Consider the following 23,362-nt stretch of genomic DNA (forward strand, 5'->3'; position numbering starts at 1 on the left):
TGTGAGCTTCCAATTTCCAGTAAAACTTTACTGCTACTGGTACATAAAATTGGCTCAGAATAAAAAACCTCTTTAATGGCCTGCATGTGTGTTTTATGTAGTTAAAACCAAACCTAATTAATAAACCTTTTAGATGCAAGTCCAATGTGCCAAGTTCCTGTGGTGTAACGTGAAACAAAAAACAAAAAAAAAATCAGAGAAATAAGCCACTAAAGGGAAGCTGTCTGAAACCTGTCTTATGTGAACACCCCCATTGAAAACAATACGAGAACTGAAACATCTTGAACAGATCTGAAGGAGGCTGCAAAGAATTACAATTACAATTTATATATATATATATATATATATATATATATATATATATATATATATATATATATATATATATATGAGATACTTTATCTCTTCTGTAAACTGGCTCTTGCACCCTTTGAAATGTCTAACAGCATACAGTGTGGGGGGGGGATCAAGTTTGTCCAAAATGCATTTTTTATTGAAACTACAGCTTTGTACAGTTGTTTGTAAGTTGGCCTTTTTATAGAATTACATTTTGATAGGGTTCTGATCCCCTTTTCCGACTTGGCTGTTTTTGTACATGTAAAATGTTTTGTTCAGAATGCATATAGTGTAGTGTAGTAAGTGTTAGTGTTTTGTTTGTTTTTATAAGGGAAGCCTATTGAAAGCGTATAGACCGATTTTTTTATTATTATTATTATTATTCATAGGAACAGAGTCGAGAATGGGTTTTGTAAAAATGAAGGGAAAAGAAAAAAGATTCTTGGGCCAAAATCCAGTTCCTGTAAACTGGACTCACAGTGATATCTTTGATTTATTATTATTCCAAACTCTGTTAAAACGTGTTGGTAGAAATAGCACATTTATGAACACAGGGCAGTATAGTTGTTACAGGGCAGTATAGGTGTTACAGGGCAGTATAGGTGTTACAGGGCAGTATAGGTGTTACAGGGCAGTAAAGGGCCACAATGCAAGATTAATATTTAACTAGATGATAACTTTACAAGTAAAGTTGTGGGGCTTGCTTTATTGGGAAAGTGGTCAAAGTAGCTGATTTGTGTCAAAAGTCACATTGTTTAATAATTGTCTCATGCTTAGAATGTGCTAGAATTTGAAATTTCTCAAAGTTCTATGACAGTTAATTCAACAGTGGGAAGTAGCCTACTGAAAGAAGCTGATGCGGTTACAGCTGTACCTCTTGATTGGTAGACGCCATTCCTGTTTTGATTTCATATTCAAATAGCTGAGAAGTAGAGGAAGATTCCATATAACTTTTTGTCTTGCTTGTTGGGAAAGTGGTCAAAGTAGCTGATTTGTGTCAAAAGTTACATCATTGACAGTAAACAGAATGTTGGAAGTCTGGGAGTTTTTAAACAAAGGGGAGCTTTAGAATGTTGAAAAAAATTCCATCAAAGTGAATGAAGATGGACAAAAAAGGACAAAAAGCTTAATAGTTTAAAAAGTATAATATATATCAGAAAGTTGTATACAAGCACACTATTCCAGACTGGTCTACACATTGTAAAGTTTGAACGGCGTTTGTAGCTTAAATGGTGTAAGAGGAGTAGCGTGCCAAAAAATAAGAAGAAGAAGAAGTATGTCGAAGATTTAAAGTGGGGACTCTTGCTTTGCAAGCCCCACTAAATACAGTATAGTTTACAGTAAGTGCAAATGATACTACTAAAATACAATATGAACTAGGATGCAACAAGTTAGGATTACAACAAGTTATATCTACAATTACATATTAGTAGTGCAATAGTGCAAGGATAGTGCATCAGCTGAGGATCCAGTAATGTGGTGCTCAAGTCCAGTGCATATGGGTAGATCAAGAGATCTACAAGTGCAGTCTAAACAAGTGAGTCTTGAGTTTATAATATCCAAAATACTCTGGTAATATAATTATTTCAGTTAAAACACAAGCTTCACATTTTTGTCATGCAAATGTCTGTGTTTGTTAACTGAACAAGACAACAAATCCAAAAAAGTAATGAAAAAAAAAAAACCTGACCCACCAACTTCAGATATAATATACTATTTACTGTATTGCCGTAAAAGATAATTATACATTATTTAATTTGTTTGTTTTCTTGCATAATGTTGATAACATGTTACCATGGGTTTATTACAATGGATTCCAAGAACCTGTGAATAAAAGACAAACACCAAGCCAGAACAACTAAGATTGTGTAAGATTGTGTAAGGTCCACTAGTACTTAGTGAGAAACTAAAGAAACCTTCCTTAATGTTACTGTTGTGAAGGATCTAGAATAAATACTTGTGGTATTAGAACAATCAGTAATTGGAACTGGAAATGTATGCGGCCAAAATATGAAGTACTAGTAGTATGGAAAGGTTAACCTGGTTGGGGCAGTCCCAAAATGCTTAAATATTATACTTTTTGTTACTGCAATTTCTAACCCTAAAATCACACACTGGGCACCACCACATGGCTTATTTCTAGTAGTGTATTTAGATTATATATAGGCAGAATTTTACAAACAAAGTGATATATAATGAGAAATTTCTGTTTTATATATGAGATAGTCCCATATCTGGGACTGAATTAACTGAATATGACCAACTGTAATTATCCAGAAATATGTGACATATGGGTGACATATTTTTTTCCTTCTATGTGCCAGCAGTAGTGTATTTCCTTTTGTAGCTGCCTTCAGTAATCATCCATCAGTCTGCAAAAGAAACATTTGAATTGAATTAGTCACTGTAACAACACCTTCTCTTGCCTTCTCTAGAACGTTATTGTTATGGTGGTTAAAAATAATCCCAGCATCTGACAACATTGAACTAATGTAACAAAATACCTCATTGTATGGTACATGTATTTTTTATTATATTATCTGAGCCACTGAAAAACCACAGCATGTATGACTACATTTCCAACACTGCTGCCGTTATGCTATTAATCCATGCCCGTTCTGTCTCAGTTACCTCTCAATGATACTAACTTTGATGGATATGCTGATCACCATGAATAGCCCCAATAAGGGGCCTCCAATGGGAACACTGGATTACAAATCTCAACAAACATTAAATATTTCATGGTCTTAACTTTAGCCCTTTAACCTTAATCACAAGTCCCTAGCACATTGACACTGGTCTGTCTGCGATTTTGTTCTCTTCCAAAACACACATTTCTCAGGGACAATGAATCACTTTTGCTGCTATCAGGCATTTTCATTGCATCTGCATCAATCCAGGACTTAAAAGACACAAACTAATGAAAATATCACGAACATTGTAAAAACAATGCAACAGGAACACCCTGCTGAATTTATCTACATACCAGCTTGATTTCATTTTTTAAATTTATCTTAGCAGAAATGGTTGTTACTTTTTAATGGTTCTTATCAGAAAGCAATAAAAAAACTATTTTGTCTTGGCACCAGCACTCACCTTTTCTTTGAGTCTCTACATTGTATGAACCTCCAAGAACAATAGCAAAATATACATCGTCTTTTGTCTACTTTGTATTTGTTTACATATTATTCATTCATTCCTTTTCAATTGTATTACAATATATGTTGTGTGCATAATAAATCAAATGTGTTAATCTCTCAAGTGGCTCTGGAGTGAATGTGGTTATGTAACACAATACAATATATATTGTAAGTTAACATCATGATTGACACACAATGAGTTTCTATACCCCTAAATATTGATACTAAGCTGCAACAGTGTGTAGGTTAAGTAAGTAAGTAAAATATTTCTACCACACAAGATGACGTTAAATCCATTGCATAAAACTCCTTTATACTATGCGGAAATACTGTTTCAATTTAAATCACAATAAATCATTTCACAATAAATAACTACCGGTACATACCATAGAAAAAATGAAATGCTATCAAAACAGATTATCCTTTCTTTTGATTTACGAACATGGAATTTAACAAATCAGCAACACAGCCTGAAAATGATTCCCTGTGGACAACACAAGGCTTAGGTATACCACAAAGTAGCATGCAATAGCAATAGTAGTACACAATAATACAATAATCCACTTTAAGAAAAACAGAATTGAATGTGGTAGAAATAGGTTACTGACTGCAATATTATACTGTACTCATGATGCGGAATGACTTAATATAAGTTACAGTATTTGGTGAGTCTTCATCATTCTTGGCAAATGATACAACACAACATTCCAAGCAGAAGCCTGTATGTCAGGAGTGGTCAACCCTGGTCCTGGAGAGCTACAATCCAGCAGGTTTTATAGGTAACCCTTAATCATCAATTTCTAAAGACTTGGAACAAATTAATTGTAACTAGTTAAGTAGTATTTTTCCAATTTAAGTAGTAATTTGTTCAATTAAGTAATTTAGAGGTAATTTGGAACAAAAACCAGAACCCCCTGCAGCTCATGGGCCACAGCTGAACACTCCTGGTTTAACTGAACAACTTAACTTGCTAAACTGATCAACAACTTACATTCTTCAGAAATTGACACTTTAAGTGCTACCTCTAAAACCTGCTGGATTTTGTCTGTCTGCTCTATGTATTTCATAAGGGAGTATAAAAAGTGAATTCTAAAGCACAAAACCTCTCAGAATAGACTGCAATTTTACTGTTGAAATAAACATCAATACATTGGGTTGATATTGTGGCAACAAGAACAACACAAGCCATAAATAATAAACAAGCCTGATACAAACGGTTTGTTTCAATGAAAACCACTGTAGCGCTTGAACCAGTTTGGAAATGACAGAGTGTCTATGAGACTAACTCCGGCCTTTATATGTGTTTATACTAGTGGTAACTAAGTCTGGTTATACAGTATATTTTCCTAAACAAGGAATCTTAGTACACATATCCCCACAAAGAATATAACTAGACTAAATGCACTGTATTGTTATTGTATTTGGTGGCATTAATAATAAGGATGTCAATAAATCTCCACAGGGGGAACACACAAGCACAAATAATACAGTTACAATAAAGGGTGACAGTACTTAGATCACTGACATAATGTGGACCCCAATAGGTCCAAAAGCTTAGCATCAGTACCATGAATATTATAGCTAAAAAAAAAAAAAAAATCTGAATAAATTGTACTTTTTTTTAACTGGGCACAGTTTTTTTTTTTTTTTTTATTGATTTGTGTAAGAATGTAAAAATAGTGAATGTAAGTGAAGTGAGTAATCTAATTGGCTTGATGCATACAGTGTTAAAATAACAAGATTAATAGTAGACTCATTGGCTTTTAAAGGTCACCATTATGCATCATTATCTGACATGATCAAAAGTAGGGAAGTCTGACAGATAAGCTGGCAACAATACTCTCTAAAATAAAACTTTATCTCTTTGAACAAATTGCTGGTAATTCTATGAGAAATACTGTCACTGCTTTTCTTGGCATGTTGTCTGTCTGACTGGTTCTTGCCTGAAACTTCCTCTGTCAGTCTTTTTTCTTAATTTAATTCTCTGGTTGAAATACAAAACACACTGGTTAACTAGCAGACTAACAAGCAGACTAACCGTAAAAACGTGAAACCTTAAGCATTAAGTGTTTGCCACTATAGGGTTAATAAATACATGTTGTATATACAGTATATTAATGTTTAGGGATTCACAATATGATCCCTAAAATCATATCAAATCAAACCATTTCTGACGGCCCTTGTCACACTGTATTTTAATAGGTAGAATTGTTTCCAGTTGAAATGCCCAGATTGATTGCAGATGTAGCCTGATTTTATTGTGGTATTTGCTGTGTGTGCAGCAGAAATGCTTTAGTTTTACTCTAAGTTTGTCTCAGACCCGATACAGAGACTTTAAGTAATGAAGAGCATGCAGCAGTGCAGTTCAAGAATGCAGTTGGTTTAAAGGTCTTCTCGCACACATGTGCCTCTCCTAAACTAAAAGTGTTTTCAGCTAAACATAGTGAACCATATGTCTTCTTAAATAAAATACTATTACAATGAGCAGAAATATATGATACATTTTCACACAGCAATATACTTTACTGACTGCTATAAAAATATGAAAACAAACTTGCTGATTATCCTATACCGCATTCTACTGGTGAGACACCACTGGTCTCTCCTTGCAAGGTTTTTTTTTTTAAAATTTTATTTCTCTTTGGGAAATATCACCTTTGTGCTAATTTCCTTTTAAATGTACATAATCATATACAGGACAGGCCCGTTTGTTTGGGCAAAATCACTTTCTTGGCAAAGTCACAATCCCATGGCTACTAATCAACTGTGATGTAGTCATGGGAAAGTGAATTTAGTTTCAGCTGGGATTGTGCAGTGGAGTCATTATTTATAAACCTGGCATTTAACATTACAAGAAGGAAGCTCTTCTTCGGGTTTAATTGCTTTTAGAAAATGTCTGTGTTATATTTAAAATCTTTCTTTTTAATTTTATTTTATGCAGCACTAGTTTCAGTTGCTACTGTAATAAATACAAACATTTCGTCAATATTCTATGAGTAATGCGGTTTGATTAGAATTCCATATGTGGTCTGGTAGCCTTCAGGCTTCATTATCACAGTTGGAAATTATTCATTAATATTAAAATTAAGTTCATCTGCATTTTTTCTATTATTTTTTCACCAGGAAAAAGAAAATCTCAGGGTCCATGTATTGTATCTACCTCTGTATTAAAACTGTTCTTAAGAATTTCTGTGGGACAATAAATTCATGTGCCTGTCACATTCTATTGAGAAGCTGTAAAGGAAATGGTTACTTGCAGCATTTCCTGTTAGCCTTTTTTAACCTTGAGTACACATCTCCATATCTTCACAGTGCCTTACCAGTAAAGAAACAAAAAATATTAAAAAAAAAAACAAAAAAACTGTTACACAATACATTTAATCCTAGAAAACAAACTCCAGTTTTTTTTGTTCTTAAAATCGAGACAAGCAGACAAACGCAAGTCTCAAGATAAATTAATTCAATTTCATTGTTACTGTCACCTTACGTTTTTATTCTGTTTGCAATCATGTTGACTGCTTCTTATTACAATTATGCAAATATGGTATTTCCTGGAAGTAAAAGCGAGCACTTACTCAAGAAAAATAAACACAAGAAATAATCACATCAACAGAACTGTTTTCATGGCTGCTCTGTAGTACAGCCCCGCCTATCAAATATATCCCATTATTATCCACAGATGCAAAGACAAAACGAATTAAAACTAATTGTGCTTTAAAAATATTTTAACAAAAGAAAAAAAATATATTCCAAGGTGATGTTTCAAAAATTCAGAAATTGCACATCAATAAACTAATAACCTGACCTTAACCCTGACAATAGGATATCAAGTATCCAACACTTTGTCCCACTGTGTATTGGAATGAGGTATTTTGTTAGATTGTGTTATTACATACAGATTATATTGGACCAATGCCACCTACATTTTCCCAGGCATTCTTTCTAGGTCAGCAAATAAATGTGCATCAGATGTCCCCCAACATTACCCTGCTTTGCAGCTTCTAACTATATGATCAATAGCAACAAGCTCACATTAAACTATACACACTTTTGACAGCCTTGCTCAATAATGTTACAAAAATGTGTTTTCGTTGAAAGTGTTGTGTAGAGAGAAGATGTTTTGGCCAGAAACACACTGTATCTTGTTAGTTTACATCTGTGATGGTTTTAACAAAAATGGTTGCAGCCTAATATACAGTATTAAGCAGGTTTTGGAGTGCCCTAACAAACCTTAAACATATGACTCCTGTAAGTGTATCATTATTATTATTTCAGCCGTGCATGCATGTTTCATTTAATTATTATTATTGTTGTTTTTTTCCTTGTTTAACAATAACTACATTGCTTGTACAGTTTTCCTGTGATGCTTGTTATCTCTACTCAGATACTGTGCTTGAGCACAGAAGCAGCTTTTCAGTTCTCCTGTAGTTACAATACCAGCCATGTAACACAGTTGGATCAGTCAAAGTGTCTTAATGTTAGTAAACAACATTTTATTTGGCCTAGTCCTCATTTCCCCTCTTCAGAGACAGACAACTCCAAAGTAACAAGTCGTCTATTTAGAATGGGAGGAGGTTACTACTCTTTTTCCTGCTTCTGGTAGTGTTTGCTTCTGTGTCCTGTTATCCAGGGACTTGCATTCTCTTTTCCTGGTGAGGTGGAAGTCAGTACTTTAGTGCTGAGCTGTTTCCCATAAAGTGTTCCTCACAGTGTAGTTATTTTTAACTATATTTCTATTCCAGTTCTATGCAATGACTTGTGTTGTGCTGTATTTGAGAAACTAAGAAAAAAGGGTGGCCACTGCTTATCATTTGTTTGTCTTTTGTATCAGGGCTTGAATCTGGAGTTCTTTCTCATCCCTATCCTCTCTGCCACCTCAGCTGCAGCTGTATGTCCATTTAGGCCTGGGGGTGACTCTTCTTTAAAACAGAGATGCTGGTTTGTTCTTGGTTTAACAGGGCAGAGGTTGGGTGCAATCTGGCCACCGCACACTCCTCAAGCAAACATCTTAACCATTGAACAAAGCAGTTTAACTTCCTCTCACCAGCAAGGGACAGAATACGTAATAACAGGGCTTCACACAACACTGGCAAAGACATTGCTTAATGCATAGGGAAGAAAACGGAGCAGGTTAGAAGGTGGTTACTAATAATGGAAAATAAACTTTACTACTAATATCTTGAATTTAAATTATACTAAGATAGAATCAAGAAACTAGAGGTCTAAATGCAATACCTTTTGATCCTCTGTCTGTTCATGATTTTAGGCTATTATGTACAGCTATGGCCAAAAGTTTTGCATCACCCTATAGAATTAACTCATTTTGCTTCATAAAGTCGAATGAAATCTGCTGAATAATGTTACATTACCATATTAAATGACATACCACTTTGTAATTTTCCATATACTTAACGTACAACTGACAATGGTCAAATGTGACATTTTGAAATCCAACATGAAATACTGTACTACTATTATGGCTTCTGGTAGACGTTTGCAGTATAATTCTGTAGTTTCTTTGATTACATGATATTAAATAAAATATCTAAATTATATATATATATATATATATATATATATATATATATATATATATATATATATAATTTATTTTGTATTATGTCTTAATCCTAAAATTATAGGTGATGCAAAACATTTGGCCAGAGCTGTATACATGGACCATATAATTACTTCATAGAAATCTACATGTAATAACATTGAGGAAAAAAAATCAGCATATAAAAAACACCTAAGTAAGCATCACAGTATGGACATTTTCTATTACATTCATTAATAAGCCATGGAAAACAAATAAAATGTGTATGTAAAATGTGTTGTTCGACCATCAAACAATATTTCATCTCTCAATTTGATATCACTGAACTGGGGAAATAGGCTTAGTTGTGCTGGTATGTGGCACATTTTATAACCCAATACTGTATTATTCTGTTTAGTAGTAAGTAGTATTAGGTGACACTAAAAAAATATTTAGCTGTACAGTATGTTATAATTCAAGCTGAAGCCTATTGCCTTTTCTCAGACACTGAGCTTTAGTCTGAGTCCACAAGGTGCTGTTCAGTTCTGCTGTAGTTACAGTACCAGTCCCATACTGTAACACTGATCACACACAGTGTCTTTCTGTTAGTAAACACTGTTTTATTATAAATCAGTTTAAAGTTATGATTATTTACTATTATTAGAAGTTAAAACGGGACTTACCATCAGTCCTTATGTACTAGACATCTCCACAAACATACACACAAACAGAAGACTAGTAATGCTGTGCAAACCATCACGGCTATGAGAATATTCCTGCCACCTGCTCCTGTAACAAAAACAAAAGCATGTTGTTTCTGACATCGCTCTTTCTGAAAGTACACCTATTACACAGTAGTCTTTTCAGTAATAGTTTTTATTTGCATATATATTACGGTAAAAGTCAGAATCTGGAAAAAATTTACATTTCACCGGTAACTGTCAACATTTACCACGTAAGGTGGTAAATGTCTGGAATTATGAAGAAATATATTGCTTTTCGGAAGCTTATTGTTAAAAGCACTTGCTTATTCTTGAGATTTACTGGTAAATGTCCGAAGTAAACCGTTCATGTTTATTTTGGACATTTACCAATAAATCTTAAGAGATGCCAATATTCAGAATTTTACCATGACACACACCTCTCTCTCTCTCTCTCTCTCTCTCTCTCTCTCTCTCTCTCTCTCTCTCTCTCTCTCTCTCTCTCTCTCTCTCTCTCTCTCTCTCTCTCTCTCTCTCTCTCTCTCTCTATGTAGTGTACACAAGAGGTTTAAATGATTAAAAAAAGCCCTTCTTCAGCAGTTATATCTCCTTTCAACCCTATATATACAGTATGTGTTTTGTTTACATGTGTGCTGAACACTGTATGTGGTTTACTATAATTTCCCAGAGGAACATATTATTAAGGGACTAAAATAACTTTGGCCAACATTCATAAAAACACCAGCCACTGGTATTCTTAGACACATTGAAGCATTTCAAAAACATTGGGCTCATTACAGAGTAGTGGTGGTTTTGCATGGTTACAAAATACGAGATGGGACAGCAAAATGTATTTGGTGGTTCATCTGCAGGTCATTTGGAGATTGTTCAGTAATCTTTTTTTAAGTGATTTGCTTTATATAATTGTAAGAAAACATGGCCTACAGACGGTTTCCTTAATATTTCTTGAGACACTGAAGCCTATGAATTCCTTCATAATCAATCTGCAAAAGCAGTAAAGATATTCAAACTGTATTAAATGAATTCACCACTGTACATTTCAATTTTTTTATTGGTGTCTGTTTTCTACATTTGTCTACATTATCAGACTTTAAATTATAAAGAAACAAGCTTTATTGATTGAGCTACACAGGGAGTTTCGGCTTAGTGCTGAGATTTCAGTGGTTTGGAGGTGTGTAGTGTATATCTAGACTATATAATGTAGTTGTCATTTGTATTTATAAATACATGCATAAACAGATTCAATTGTTCCGAATGGGAAGTCTGCTGTGAAATTCCTGAGAATGACAATCCTGGGGAAGCACTGATGTAACTCTGTGCTCTGGTTGGCTTTTTTTTTCCGATAAAGTAAGCAATGGAACCACACAGTTTCCACATGTGCATTACAATACCTCTAACGTCTACTCATTCAACACCCTCCTGGAATGTTGCCTCTTACTTTTATAGAATGTATTTTAAGCAGATGCAGATGGAACATAAAGTAGAAGTAACATAATGTTATGAATGGATGAGTAGCAGGTTACTCCAGTTAACTCTTTGTAGGAGAAATCACTGTGTTTATTTGCAGTCTGTGTTTCTCATAAATTATACAGATTAACTTGTTCCAAAGACACGTGATACAGGTGTGTAAAGAGGGCAGTTTGCAAAGAGGGAGAGTATAAGGAGGTTCTATTCTCAGCTATTGTAACATACAGAAAGCAAACATCCAGTTAACATACCGTTCAAGTGGGTGGCCAATGTATGCTTAGAGTGTTTGTCAACAGCAATTATATCTGAGGTGTGTCTTACAAGATTTTACAATGATTACAAAAACTTGACTTTGTTTTGTGAAACTAAGGCCTGGACCAAATCAAAATTTTGACAACCCGCTAATCGCACTATAACAAAACTGTATTTAATAGCGTTTTCTTTTTGTTTGTAAGTATCTTATTTCTTCTACTCATAAAAAGAAAATGCTATTAAATACAGTTTTGTTAAGTGCGATTAGCGGGTTGTCAAAGTTTTGATTTGGTCCGGCCTAAAACCTGGGAATTTTATTTCCAACATAAAGTAAAAAATGTAAACATTACGGAACTTGCATGGTACACAAAGATTTAAGTATGAGTGCAGTAAGCAACCAACTGGCAGGGAACAGTGAACTGGTGAGGAGGGAGTTTACTGCATTTTATTGCATCTGGAATTGAGGAACATTTAATTATAATACAAGGCAGCTGTTCTTTGATTGGTGACTTGAACCATGAACTTTTATGATCATAAATGCATACTTGAATCTGGTTTTAAGTAGGAAAAACAGTACCTCAGCGCACTGACCCTCTTACACACAGCTGGATATTGAGTACTGAGGGTTTGATCACTTTCAAGTGGCTAGTTTTAAACCTAAAATTATAAATCGAACCCAGGCTACTGCAGTACTAATTTGTAGTACTGGAATCGACAGACTGTGAACATGACACATTTAAATATATAACAGCGCTCACCTTGATCACTCATAGACACTGTGATCGGACTCTCCAGACCTGGGTGTCGGACCATGCAAATGATATCATCTTCAGAAACATTGGTCTGTACAAACAAGCTGCTAACCACCAATGTGATCCCAGTTGGAAGCATTTCACTGGTAGTGGTGACGTTTTCAGTGTTATTTCTTCCTGCAATATTCCATGTAATATCAGGTGCTGGTTTAGCAGAGGCTGTGCAGTTGGCTTGGATTCCATCTTGTAAACGTTTAAGGTGTAGTTTTGGTTTAGGCAAAACTACAATATGAAATAAGAAAATAAATTTAAAAACATGAATGAAAGTTGAATCATAAAATAAAATCTTGGTAAAGATTGGTACTAAAACAAGACAGTTATCGTGTCGCCGTGTAGTGTGTGACAGACAGTTAAATAGTTACATTAAATGTATAATGTAAATGATAGTAATACTTAACATACTAGATATTGTACTTTATATTATTATTATTATTATTTATTTCTTAGCAGACGCCCTTATCCAGGGCGACTTACAATCGTATATACGTGACAGGAGCATTTTTAAAACTAGGATTGTTCTTATTTGGTCTTTTAGGCTATAATGTATACACTTCCTAGTACAGTTTTGAATTATCATTCTAAGCACAGCAGATGTGGCTCCTATATTTACAATAACTGTTCTTTGGGGCATGGGGCCTGTGATAAGGGTTGTGTAAATCCTGTAATATTATCATATGTTTACAATGACTTTTGACACCCAGAATGGACCCTTCTTTTCTATGATTATAATGTCATATATTGTGCGTTTCTAGATTTTGGAAATACAGTTCGTTTCAATCGTGTAATGTCTGGAGGGGGCAGGCCAGTGCCAGCTTTGTACCATTAATAACGTTCCATGGGTCAGAATTCATCAAATTCCAGGAACATATTGAAGAAATACCATCTAACTAAGACATCAATACACTTCCTTATCTCCTGTAATCCTGTTTCAGATCTCGTGTTAAGAAATACAGACTACATAACTTCAGAGCAAATAACACAAGGGCTAATGAAACTCCATATAAAAAAAAAGTGCCGGCCAGGGAAAGGGCACTCATTATTTGTCAAAAGTACAGTCTCAGAAATTTGACATAATCTAAAAACAGGTTGATCTGTTTATACTGTACATATATAAATTACAGATACAACACAGTATATAGTGGGATATACACACCTTCAGGCTGTCGCTGAGAAACCACTGAAACCTCAGCAGCAAGCAAAACTCTCCGTGCAGCTCAATCCATAAAGCCATAGATTATGATCCTTAAGATTGTAACATTGAATCCTGCTGTTGAAAACTACTTCAATACAAAGGTACTGACTATTATTCAAAGGTACTTATCTTATTATAATTATAGCAGTTAAAACCTCTTTGAAAATTGAACTGATCTGAGTTAAATTTACTCCCTCGATTTTTGTTGCCATAGTTATCTTTCCCCTTTAAAATCATTATATAGCACTCTTTCATAGCATTTGTCCCATGATCTAAACGTGAATGTTGTCAGGTACTGTAGGTATGGTTTAATTTCATTTTGTGAGGGGAAGAAGCTTCTGTAAATTTGCATGATACTATATATATATATATATATATATATATATATATATATATATATATAAAATACTCAGCTTACCATATACAGTCAAGCATGTACTCCCGTTCATCACTCCATGAGGAAAGGTATCAAATTCGCAGATGTAACATGTTTCATCACGTAGTGTTACTGTTTTTATAGAAATAGCAGCGCTGCTTAGTCCAGGATTAATACTGAATCGATCTTTAAATTTATCTTTGATATCATCTCCAAATCTTATATTGTATGAAGCCAGGTCCTCAAGTTTGTTGTTTTGCAACACTTTCCACCTGACCTGGTGAACACTCTTGGGTATCCCATAATAACACTTCAAGGTAACAGGCTGGCCCACTTCTGCTGTCACATTTCCTTCAGTCTTAACCTGAACTGCAAAATAAACAATGAAGGTAATTTCTGGTGGAAAAAGATACCAAGTCAGTGGGGTCCACCCTCATACAACCAGAAGTTTCATGTGTTGTTACTGAACTAAATGAATTGAAGAAACTGGCTTGAACTGTAAGAGATGTTAGTGCTTTTTTAAAACAATTTTACTATTGTTAGAAATTACCCTTAATAAAGTTACCCATAGTAAAAGCATAGTAAAATGTAATAAAGCACAGTGAAAGCATGGTATAGCACAGGTAAGCATTGTAAAGCCGTATGGCAAAAAAAAATTTAAAGCATGGCAAACCAGGGTAAACTGTGGTAAAGGCATAGTACAACCATGGGAAAAGCATAGTAAAAGTGAAAACACTGTGCAAAAATACAGTGGTTAACTTTTTAAGCAACAGATTTTAATAAGCTACTGAAACCCGGAGCCAAGCAGTATTTCAAACCATGCTCACACTGCACTCTAAGCAGCAGTGATGTCACAAGATATTTATAAAAGAATGTAGAACAGTCAGTGCGCACTTGGTAATTCTGAGCTTGAATCTGATAGAAAAGAGATGAAAACAAATACAATGCACGAAGAGCTGACGAGTAGCTTGGATGAGAAGAACACTATGGAAGTTTGTTGTAGTGAATGTTCTCATTTTGAGAACATGCCTTCCCACTGACTTAGCAAATGCTGTTCAGTACCATATCTGCTTCTTTGATGAGAACGAGTGAAACAGAGTTTTGCAAAGCCAAAATTAAACAAAAAAAATTATAATAATAATAATACTCAACACATACAGAGATTGTTTAAAAAGTACGCACAAATGACTTAGTTTGGCCAAGATCCCTATGATCTAACTTAACTGCCCTACCAATCTGTGTCCTGTAAATTCCCACATTGCTAACATTGTGCCACCTTGGCGGTGATCCGGATAGGTGTGGGTAAGGTCAGGGTGGGTTAACATTTTTACCGTGGGATCAGGAAACGCTGTCCTGTGTAAATAATGTTTGAAGTTGTCTGCTTACATTAGTTGAAAAAAAGGAAATATAAAAAAGCATATGATGGAACAATCATGCTCCTTGCAGTGTCCTCTAACTCAGGCTGCAGATAGTTCAATTATGAGCAGGCAGCCATCTATAAAAGCAAATTCATCTTGGAATTATGAAAAACGCAAAAGAGTGCAATTCTCTCTTTTATTATGATGCCCCGCTGAGGCTGCATATCCCCACTGAGACATATTGTGGGACGGGTCGTACTGTATGTTTTGTACACAAAGTATTTGCATCAATTGTATATCTATAAAGCGCTTGTCTACGTGTCATGACATTTGCAGTGGCCCTTTTTTAGCACAATTTATATACTGCATCATAATCTCGTACATCATTTTAGAGTTAAGCATATACAGTATATAGAGAACCTCTTGTCCAGATTTGATGAAATGCTAAGGACATTTTTAGCTAATGAATATTGATGAAAGGTAATGAATATATCAAAACCTCAGGAGTTTTCACAATCCGGAAGTATATGACACAAAAAAAAGAAATAATAATAAATGAGGCGAACCCGTAGCGCAATCAAGAGCGCACGACTCGGCCTTGATTCAGACTTCAGCTGTAGCAGAGCCTGTAGCTGAGACAATGTACAGCATCTAGTCTCCTGTCATAACCTTGCTTGTAAAAGATGCTAAGTTCCTTCCTTCCACTAGTAATCAACTGTGCATAATTTGTCACTGTTCTTGACATACACTTTAATTGTCTCACTACAACCTTACATAAGGTGAAAGCTTCCTTTATTACAGAAGTTATTTATCTGGCAGTGCTGTAATGTGTTTCGTATTGTGGTATAGAACCCTAATGCACTGGCCTATAGAATTCTGGGAATTGCATTATTGAATGATCGAAATGAAACCGAAACTGTAGTGTACCTGAATTTGTGTATTAATGTGAAGACTCTCAAAAATACAATTAATCATCAAAACAAAACTTACCAGTTATACTGATGCATGTCTGCTCATGATGCTCCCCTTCAGGGTAGGTATCAAATAAGCACGTGTAGCACCCCTCATCGGTAACTGTTATATGGTTGAAAGTAATTGAACTCGTCTGTGGTCTGTAGAGGGATATATTTACTCGGTCACGATATTCTTCACTGACCACTGCATTGTTGTTCTGGTTGTTTGAAGCAATGCTCTCGTCTGGGTTTTTCTGCCATCTGATCTGTTTTACTACCGTTCCAGTTTCTATGGTCACATTACATCTGATGGTAAGAGGTTGGTCCAGGATTGCGGTCATGTTCCCCTGTGTTATCACTTTAGCTGAAACAGTATTGGTAAAAACACTTCTAAAATAACCACCAATCATGACGATTGTTATGCAATTTCAATCACAACAAAGCTTGATGAAAAATGTGTAAACATTATATATATATATATATATATTCCTTAGATTCGTTCTCTTTCTGCAACTTTCCAAGAATGATACTGCACTGTACTCCAGGGCCTGTAAAAATGAACACACTAGACATCGTGGGTTCGTTTTGGTAAGCAAATTGGGGAATTGTGGGGAGGGGAAGTTGTAGGTAAAAGTACGATTATATAGATAAAGATGTCTGTTTGTTTTAAAAAAAATAGCAACTTAAAAGAAAATATTGTTTGGTTATTCTTTTGCAATGGAATGTTGTTACAGCCTTTGTGTTGCAAAACAATAAATAAATTATAATTTACCTGATTAAAAGCGATCAAATTCAAAGCTATGTTTTTTATAAAGTAATAGTGATTTGCCATATTGCAAATACCTAAAACTCAGTACTAGACAAGAAACATGGTTGCAGGATGGAGCACTTTCATTTTTGTTCTTTAAGTTTTGTACACTGTAGTACTTTTCTGTAACTCAGTTAGCTTCCCTATGGACTAAAATGCAAATAATTCACTATTCTGTATATGAATAAATGGCATGACAATTATGGGAGAGTCTATACACATAAAGAGTAATAAATATTAAGCATTACATTTGTTTACCATAATTATGGTAATAGTAGAGCAAATGGTTCTAATATATACAGCACTCCTCTCGTGTTCGTTATCCAGTATAAAAACGGTTCTAGATTGAACCTTAACAAAATACAAGCTTCCTAGAAAGATCAGAAAGATAAGAGGGTTTAGCTATTCATGTTTTGCTCTGTAATGCAGTCTGCTGGAAAATATGCACTGGTATGGAATGTTGTTATAGTTCTCTAATACCTGTACAGTATGAAATATACTCATCACAGCTTGTTATAACAACCAGCAATTGTGTGTGTTATGTTCTCCGAGACATACTGTATGAAGGTGTCTAGATATTTTCAAACTGTGAAACAGTTTCATATGGAATGTGCTCTGTAAGCCTGTACTTTAACTTACCTTGTAACTGGGATACCAAAATCAATGACACAATCAAGTAGTGTGAAACTCCAAGCGTTCCTTTATGCTAGAAAGAAAAGAGTGACAATCAAGTAACATTAACTCATAACAGAAAAGCCACATTTATTAAAAACATATTTTATGGTGACTCTTAGCTGACTGTGGTTAAATTAGTTTTTTGTCAGTTTTTTTCAAGTATTTATAGATTTCTTTATTTAACTCGTGGAGTAATATCTTGCTCATAATAACCAGCTGCTCAATAATGTACAAATGTAACAATTTCAAAACTTACAGAATTTACAAAATAGGTACTGGTAAACATGTTTATATAGAAGCTGTGGTTTTATCAAAGTAAGGACCTTTTTTTTTTTTGTCTCCCACAAACATGGTAGAACTAAAATAGGAACCAGGTGTCAGCCTGCATAACCAATGCAAAATACAGGAATTATGTGCATTTTCTTTGGATCACACCTGTATGTCGTTAACAGAGATATACAATATTTTCAAGGTAATGAATTGGCATCTCAGCCTATTGAACTGAATGGGAAGGCAGGGGCTGGATGCGACCTGCAAACCATATGGTTCAAAGACAAACATCTTAGCTTTCAACTAAACAGCAAGCTGCGTAGTCAAGAGGTAAGTAAATGTCTTATTTTCATGTCGGTATTATTAACTCAACAGCCGCCAGGAGGAGACTCATTGCAAGCTGCTGTTGTGCTGGTGTAACACCTGGCAGTTGTTTGTTTCCCACAATTTTTCATTGATTAACAAGGATTTACATATTGATTGGTTTATTATGCCAATGGTATCCCTGACATGTATTCTGTATAATATAAAACCAGGATCTCCCTGTTGTAAGCCATCTTTAGTAACAATGTGCAAGACAGTGAATCTTTGTCAAAAGACTGACCGTAAGTGCTCAGATGGCAGATGTTTCACAAGGAACAGTCTGAAAACTCTTTAAGAATTTTCGAGAGCAGTTCATGAGATATGTTTCTACATCAACTTCTCCAACTATCCTGAAGCATTTTTTTCCCCCCAGTTAGTTGTAAATAATGTTATGGTGTTCAATGTTTTTAAACCGAGCCAAAAGTATTTAAAACTGACTGATATACACCAATTATTTACACCCATGAACACCAATTAGCAGGAATGACCTACCTTCCACTGGAATACCAACAAGTTAAGGCAATAGTTATGGTGTGTTTACCCGCACTCCTGTCTAGACAGTGTTGTTTATAGGTTTAAACCTCTGCTGATGTTTTTTAATCAGCTTTATTCATAAAGTTTCACTTGTGGTATGACTATTATTTTAGAATTGAATCCAAATAACAAAATTGTCAATAATAAATTGAACCCTTCCAGAAAAGAATGTGTAAACTCATATTTTACTCTTTTTGATACAAGAAATAACATGTTTAATATGTATGGTACACGGCAATTAGAAGATAAAGGAGTAATACACTGCCTAATAAATGACTCTATTATCTAATAAATGATTTTATTATCCCCGTGATACACTTTTTTTATTGCTCCTTTACAGGAAAAAGCAGCTGGGCCTTGCCAGTGATCTTAAACAGTAGAATTGAATTTCCAAAAGAACAATGGCAATTCCTTTTTTTGTGCATTTCTGCAATAAAAAAATGCATTTATAATACAATTTGCCTTTGTTTTTTATGTACTGGGGAGGTTCTGAAACTGTCATATATTAATACCAGTGTTTGGCAGTCCCATTCTTGGTCTTTACTGTTCTAAAGGGAAATGCATGCTGTCTACACGCCTAAATGAATCTATATTCTGTACATCTTGTATGTGATTTTACATACATGCTTTGAGCCCAATAAGAAGTCAGTAAATATTTGTTACAATTAAGTCCATTCCCACACTTCACTTATCACCAGCTCACCAGCAATTGCTGGAGTTTTCAGCAGGGGTGTCAGCTGCAGAAATGAATCTTACTTGCAGCTGGTGAAATGATCAAGGGGTGCTGCTGTGTGAGGCGGATCTAACGACTGCAGCTACCAGGACAGTGTTCGATATCCAACACTTCCTTTACTCTCTACTTGGAAGTATAAAGTAATTTTAGAGACATTTATTACAAAGACATTCACAGCTTTCATAGGCCAACTATCATCAATATAGTCAGGTAAAAATGTTGGGTACATCTGGACCCTGTTTGACTACCATTTTAAATGAGGCTTTTGTGCTTCTACAGTTTGGTTCATGCTAGAAAATTAAACTTTGTACATACAACATTGTACATAGAAACACATCAATAATATAGTCCAGTAATTCTGAATGTGTAGCACATACTGTACTGTATAAACTTGGACAAGTATATGTCCCAGTATTAAAAAAAAAAAAAAACTATTAGCATGGGAAAGGACACATCACTGTAGGATTGTTTACAATCGATCCCCAGCAGGTAGGCTGATCTGATCCCTCACAACACAGCAACAACAACCCAATGAGAAATCAGTGGACTGATAAGAAAGTTAACCACAACACTCCACAGTTTTACCATAATATACAACATTACATATGTTCTCTCTTTTGAGAATTTTATTTGAGTTTGCATTGTGGAATAACACAAACCAGTACTTTAAATATGTTTGTATCATTGGGCACCATGAACCAGCCTTCTTAAAGGCAGCTAACAACACAACAAGTAAACATGGCATTTACGCCCTGCAATAGATACCATGACCTTTCTTGACCCCTGCACATAGACCAAAGGTTTACCAGCACAATGTTATTCCTGAGTTTCCTGATTAAGGTTAGATAATTGTATTAAAAGTATGTGTTCAATGGGATATTCATATATATTATAAAGTGGCAGACTTGTAACAAAGTACCATCTAATTGCATCCAACTCAAGCAAGGCAATCACCCACTGTCAGCATTGGTTGATACCTGAAATCTCCAAAGAAAGCACTGACCATTATCCAATTTCAGCACAGGATGTGCCATAGTCCAAAGCTGGTGTATATTCAGTCACTGCATGCATAACGGTACCATGTTATGTTTCCTATTTTTTGAATAGCATACAGGTACTCTGATGCGGGCTAAAGATGAAAGCAAAGCTACACAGCGACATTGATTTTACGAGAAGATACGTTACTAAATCGTGAATACTAAATCGTGAATATACATACACATCAAACAGTATAGTACAGATATAAGGAACATAGAAACCAAGGCGCTCAGCTGGAGCCTAATGCTGGACACAGTGCATGACATCAGCCTCTGAAAGGTCTTACACTGTAAACTGGACTTTCTATCGATGTCATTGTTTTTTAAAGCAACATTTTATTTTTGAAAACATTCACCTCCTGTGGACCACATATATGTAAATCACAACTGTTACATGCACGTCTGCGCATTGTCTCAAATATGATATAGTCGCAATAACTGCATACATTCTCCAGTCTCTCTAATCGTGCGTGTCTTCTTGTTATACCCAGCTAAACATGATATCATGATAAAATGAGCTTACCTTTGTGAACATGATCAGCTTTCTGTAAACGTGAAGACTGCTAAGAAAGCAAAACCCTTACAGCAGGACAGAGCCATGTTTTGGAATTGATGTATAAATGTCCCGCCCCTAGAATGCAGTGAGTAGGCTGACTAAGTGCACAGCAGCATCGTGATGAGCGTGTCATTTCACAATGTGTGGTGTTATTATTATTATTATTATTATTATTATTATTATTATTATTATTATTATTATTATTATTATTATTACACTAATCAATATATCAAATATACCTGCAGATAACAAACACTATATACTTTGTTTTTTTTATTTAGGCTCAGACCAATCAAAACTTTGACAACCCGCTAATCGTACTTAACAAAATTGTATTTAATAGCGTTTTCTTTTTTGTAAGTATTTTATTTCTTATACTCATAAAAAGAAAACGCTATTAAACACAGTTTTGTTAAGTGCGATTAGCGGGTTGTCAAAGTTTTGATTTGGTCCCAGCCTAAATTCAAAAGAAGTAAATCGCCTTTTTTTTATTGATTTTTTTAAATACTATGAAGTGGTATTATTATTATTATTATTATTATTATTATTATTATTATTATTATTAATGTCCTTGAGAGAAAGTTATGCACACGAGTATTAGTGATTTAATGCAGTCAGCGCAGCATTAGAGTGCATTAGTTAGTATTAGCGTACATAAAAAATGGAGCAGTTAAGCCAAAATATTTTTACAGTAAAATTGTAAACATTGTAAGAAAAAAAAAAAAAAAACATTGTCTATACATTTAGATCATTTTAACAGACTCTGGCTCAAGAGTATTTGGGCTTAGAAAAACAGCAACATTCTTATTTTATGATCACATTTTTGTACCCGCAGAAGCCTAGGCATGAAGCATGTACATAGCTGCCTAAAACACAACTATTTGACTATTTGACATGTATCACACTGACAGTAGCCTACGTTTTAACAGCATTGCTGAACTAAAAAAAAGAAAAAAAAACTAATATAGAAGGCCACCACGAGCAGGCAGAAAGGTGTTTACATGTCTGCAGGTAAATGTTCTGGAGGAGACCTGACCCTTCTCAGATGATTATCACTATATATAATTCATCAGTTGTATGGCTATTTACAGTGAAATATAATTGTATTCCTTATAATGTCGCTATCACATCTATGGACTTGGCCTTTGTGATAGCTTGTAACAGGGAGAAGCTGCTTCTAGATATTACTGCTTTTAAAGTGTTAAAATAGGTACTAGAAAGTTAACATTAAACTTAAACCATCTTACATATAATGATTTCAAATGTTTTAAACAGAGTTTGTGTAATATATTTTTTCCCACTTTTAAAGCCAAACCTGACATCTAGTGGTGTATTAGTTTGATTTACATTTCACAACGAGCACCTATAGCGCTGCATTTGTTTCAATAAATATACGATACAATCAAACCCATCTTTCTGTCAGTCAATAAACTGTTCTTAACAGATTGTGTTTTAACATTAGAAATTCACACTTTAACAGATATGCTACGGCACTTATAGATAGATACAATGGTTCTGTTTTATCTTGTTCTGATAAAGCTTTGGAGATGTTTGAAGTTGCATTTCTTTGATTTGGTTCAACAAAAAAGTACGTACTGTAACACCCCTGGGAAAAAAAGAGACTTGTCATGAGTTGATAGACACCCGACTTATTCATTATCATTTTTTTTTCTGTGCCCTATAGCTCGGTTGTTCAGTAACCCCTGTCTAAATAGGAAATGTACCAATAGCTTATCAAAACTCATTTTACGGTATTCTAAACTTTATGCTCTTTCTGTAATGTGTGACTAAATTGTTGTCACACATTACAACTTATTGTAGCTATTTCCCCTGGCATAGTGAAACATATATATATATATATAGATAGATAGATAGATAGATAGATAGATAGATAGATAGATAGATAGATAGATAGATAGATAGATAGATAGATATAATATATAATTTTTTCTGAAATGAAGTTTTTTTTACTTTTAAAAAACTAAATAAAATAAAGAGTAAGCCCTGTTTATTCCTTCAAAGTTTTTTTTTTCTAGAATAAAGTAGTAAAATGGGCAACACATGTTTGGGCTGAAGATGCGAGAGGGCATGTAAAGAACATCGTATATTTGTGGAATAAAACACACCCACAACATGCTTATTTCGTTTTCCATGCTGGGAAGGACTGCAGTGAACGGCTGTGATGTGTTCTCTTGGATGTTTATTTTGATTGTTTCTGGCTTGGTGTGGCTTTTCGTTTTGG

The 23,362-nt window shown here is 34.6% G+C and overlaps 1 protein-coding gene across 1 annotated transcript; it reads right to left on the reverse strand.

Moving 5' to 3' along the window:
- Nucleotides 1–621: 621 nt before the first annotated feature.
- Nucleotides 622–21,193, reverse strand: LOC117406752 (OX-2 membrane glycoprotein). The gene is made up of 7 exons (XM_034011038.3): nt 21,088–21,193; nt 17,592–17,658; nt 16,182–16,508; nt 13,876–14,202; nt 12,212–12,487; nt 9,696–9,801; nt 622–2,708 (listed from the first exon to the last, which is right to left on the reverse strand). Exons 1-6 carry the CDS (start codon nt 21,097–21,099, stop codon nt 9,698–9,700), a joined length of 1,113 nt encoding a protein of 370 aa, XP_033866929.3. The 5' UTR covers nt 21,100–21,193; the 3' UTR covers nt 622–2,708; nt 9,696–9,697.
- Nucleotides 21,194–23,362: the final 2,169 nt, after the last annotated feature.

The sequence above is a fragment of the Acipenser ruthenus genome, chromosome 8 (genome assembly GCF_902713425.1).
Source record: "Acipenser ruthenus chromosome 8, fAciRut3.2 maternal haplotype, whole genome shotgun sequence".
NCBI lineage: Eukaryota > Metazoa > Chordata > Actinopteri > Acipenseriformes > Acipenseridae > Acipenser > Acipenser ruthenus.

What these genes read in the sequence shown, in the direction of transcription:
- LOC117406752 (XM_034011038.3), bottom strand. An exon ending in TTTGGTATCCCAGTTACAAG is followed by an intron (nt 16,509 to 17,591) that starts GTAAGTTAAAGT and finishes ATACTGTTTCAG; the next exon opens with CTAAAGTGATAACACAGGGG. An exon ending in TACATGCTTGACTGTATATG is followed by an intron (nt 12,488 to 13,875) that starts GTAAGCTGAGTA and finishes TTCATATTGTAG; the next exon opens with TTTTGCCTAAACCAAAACTA.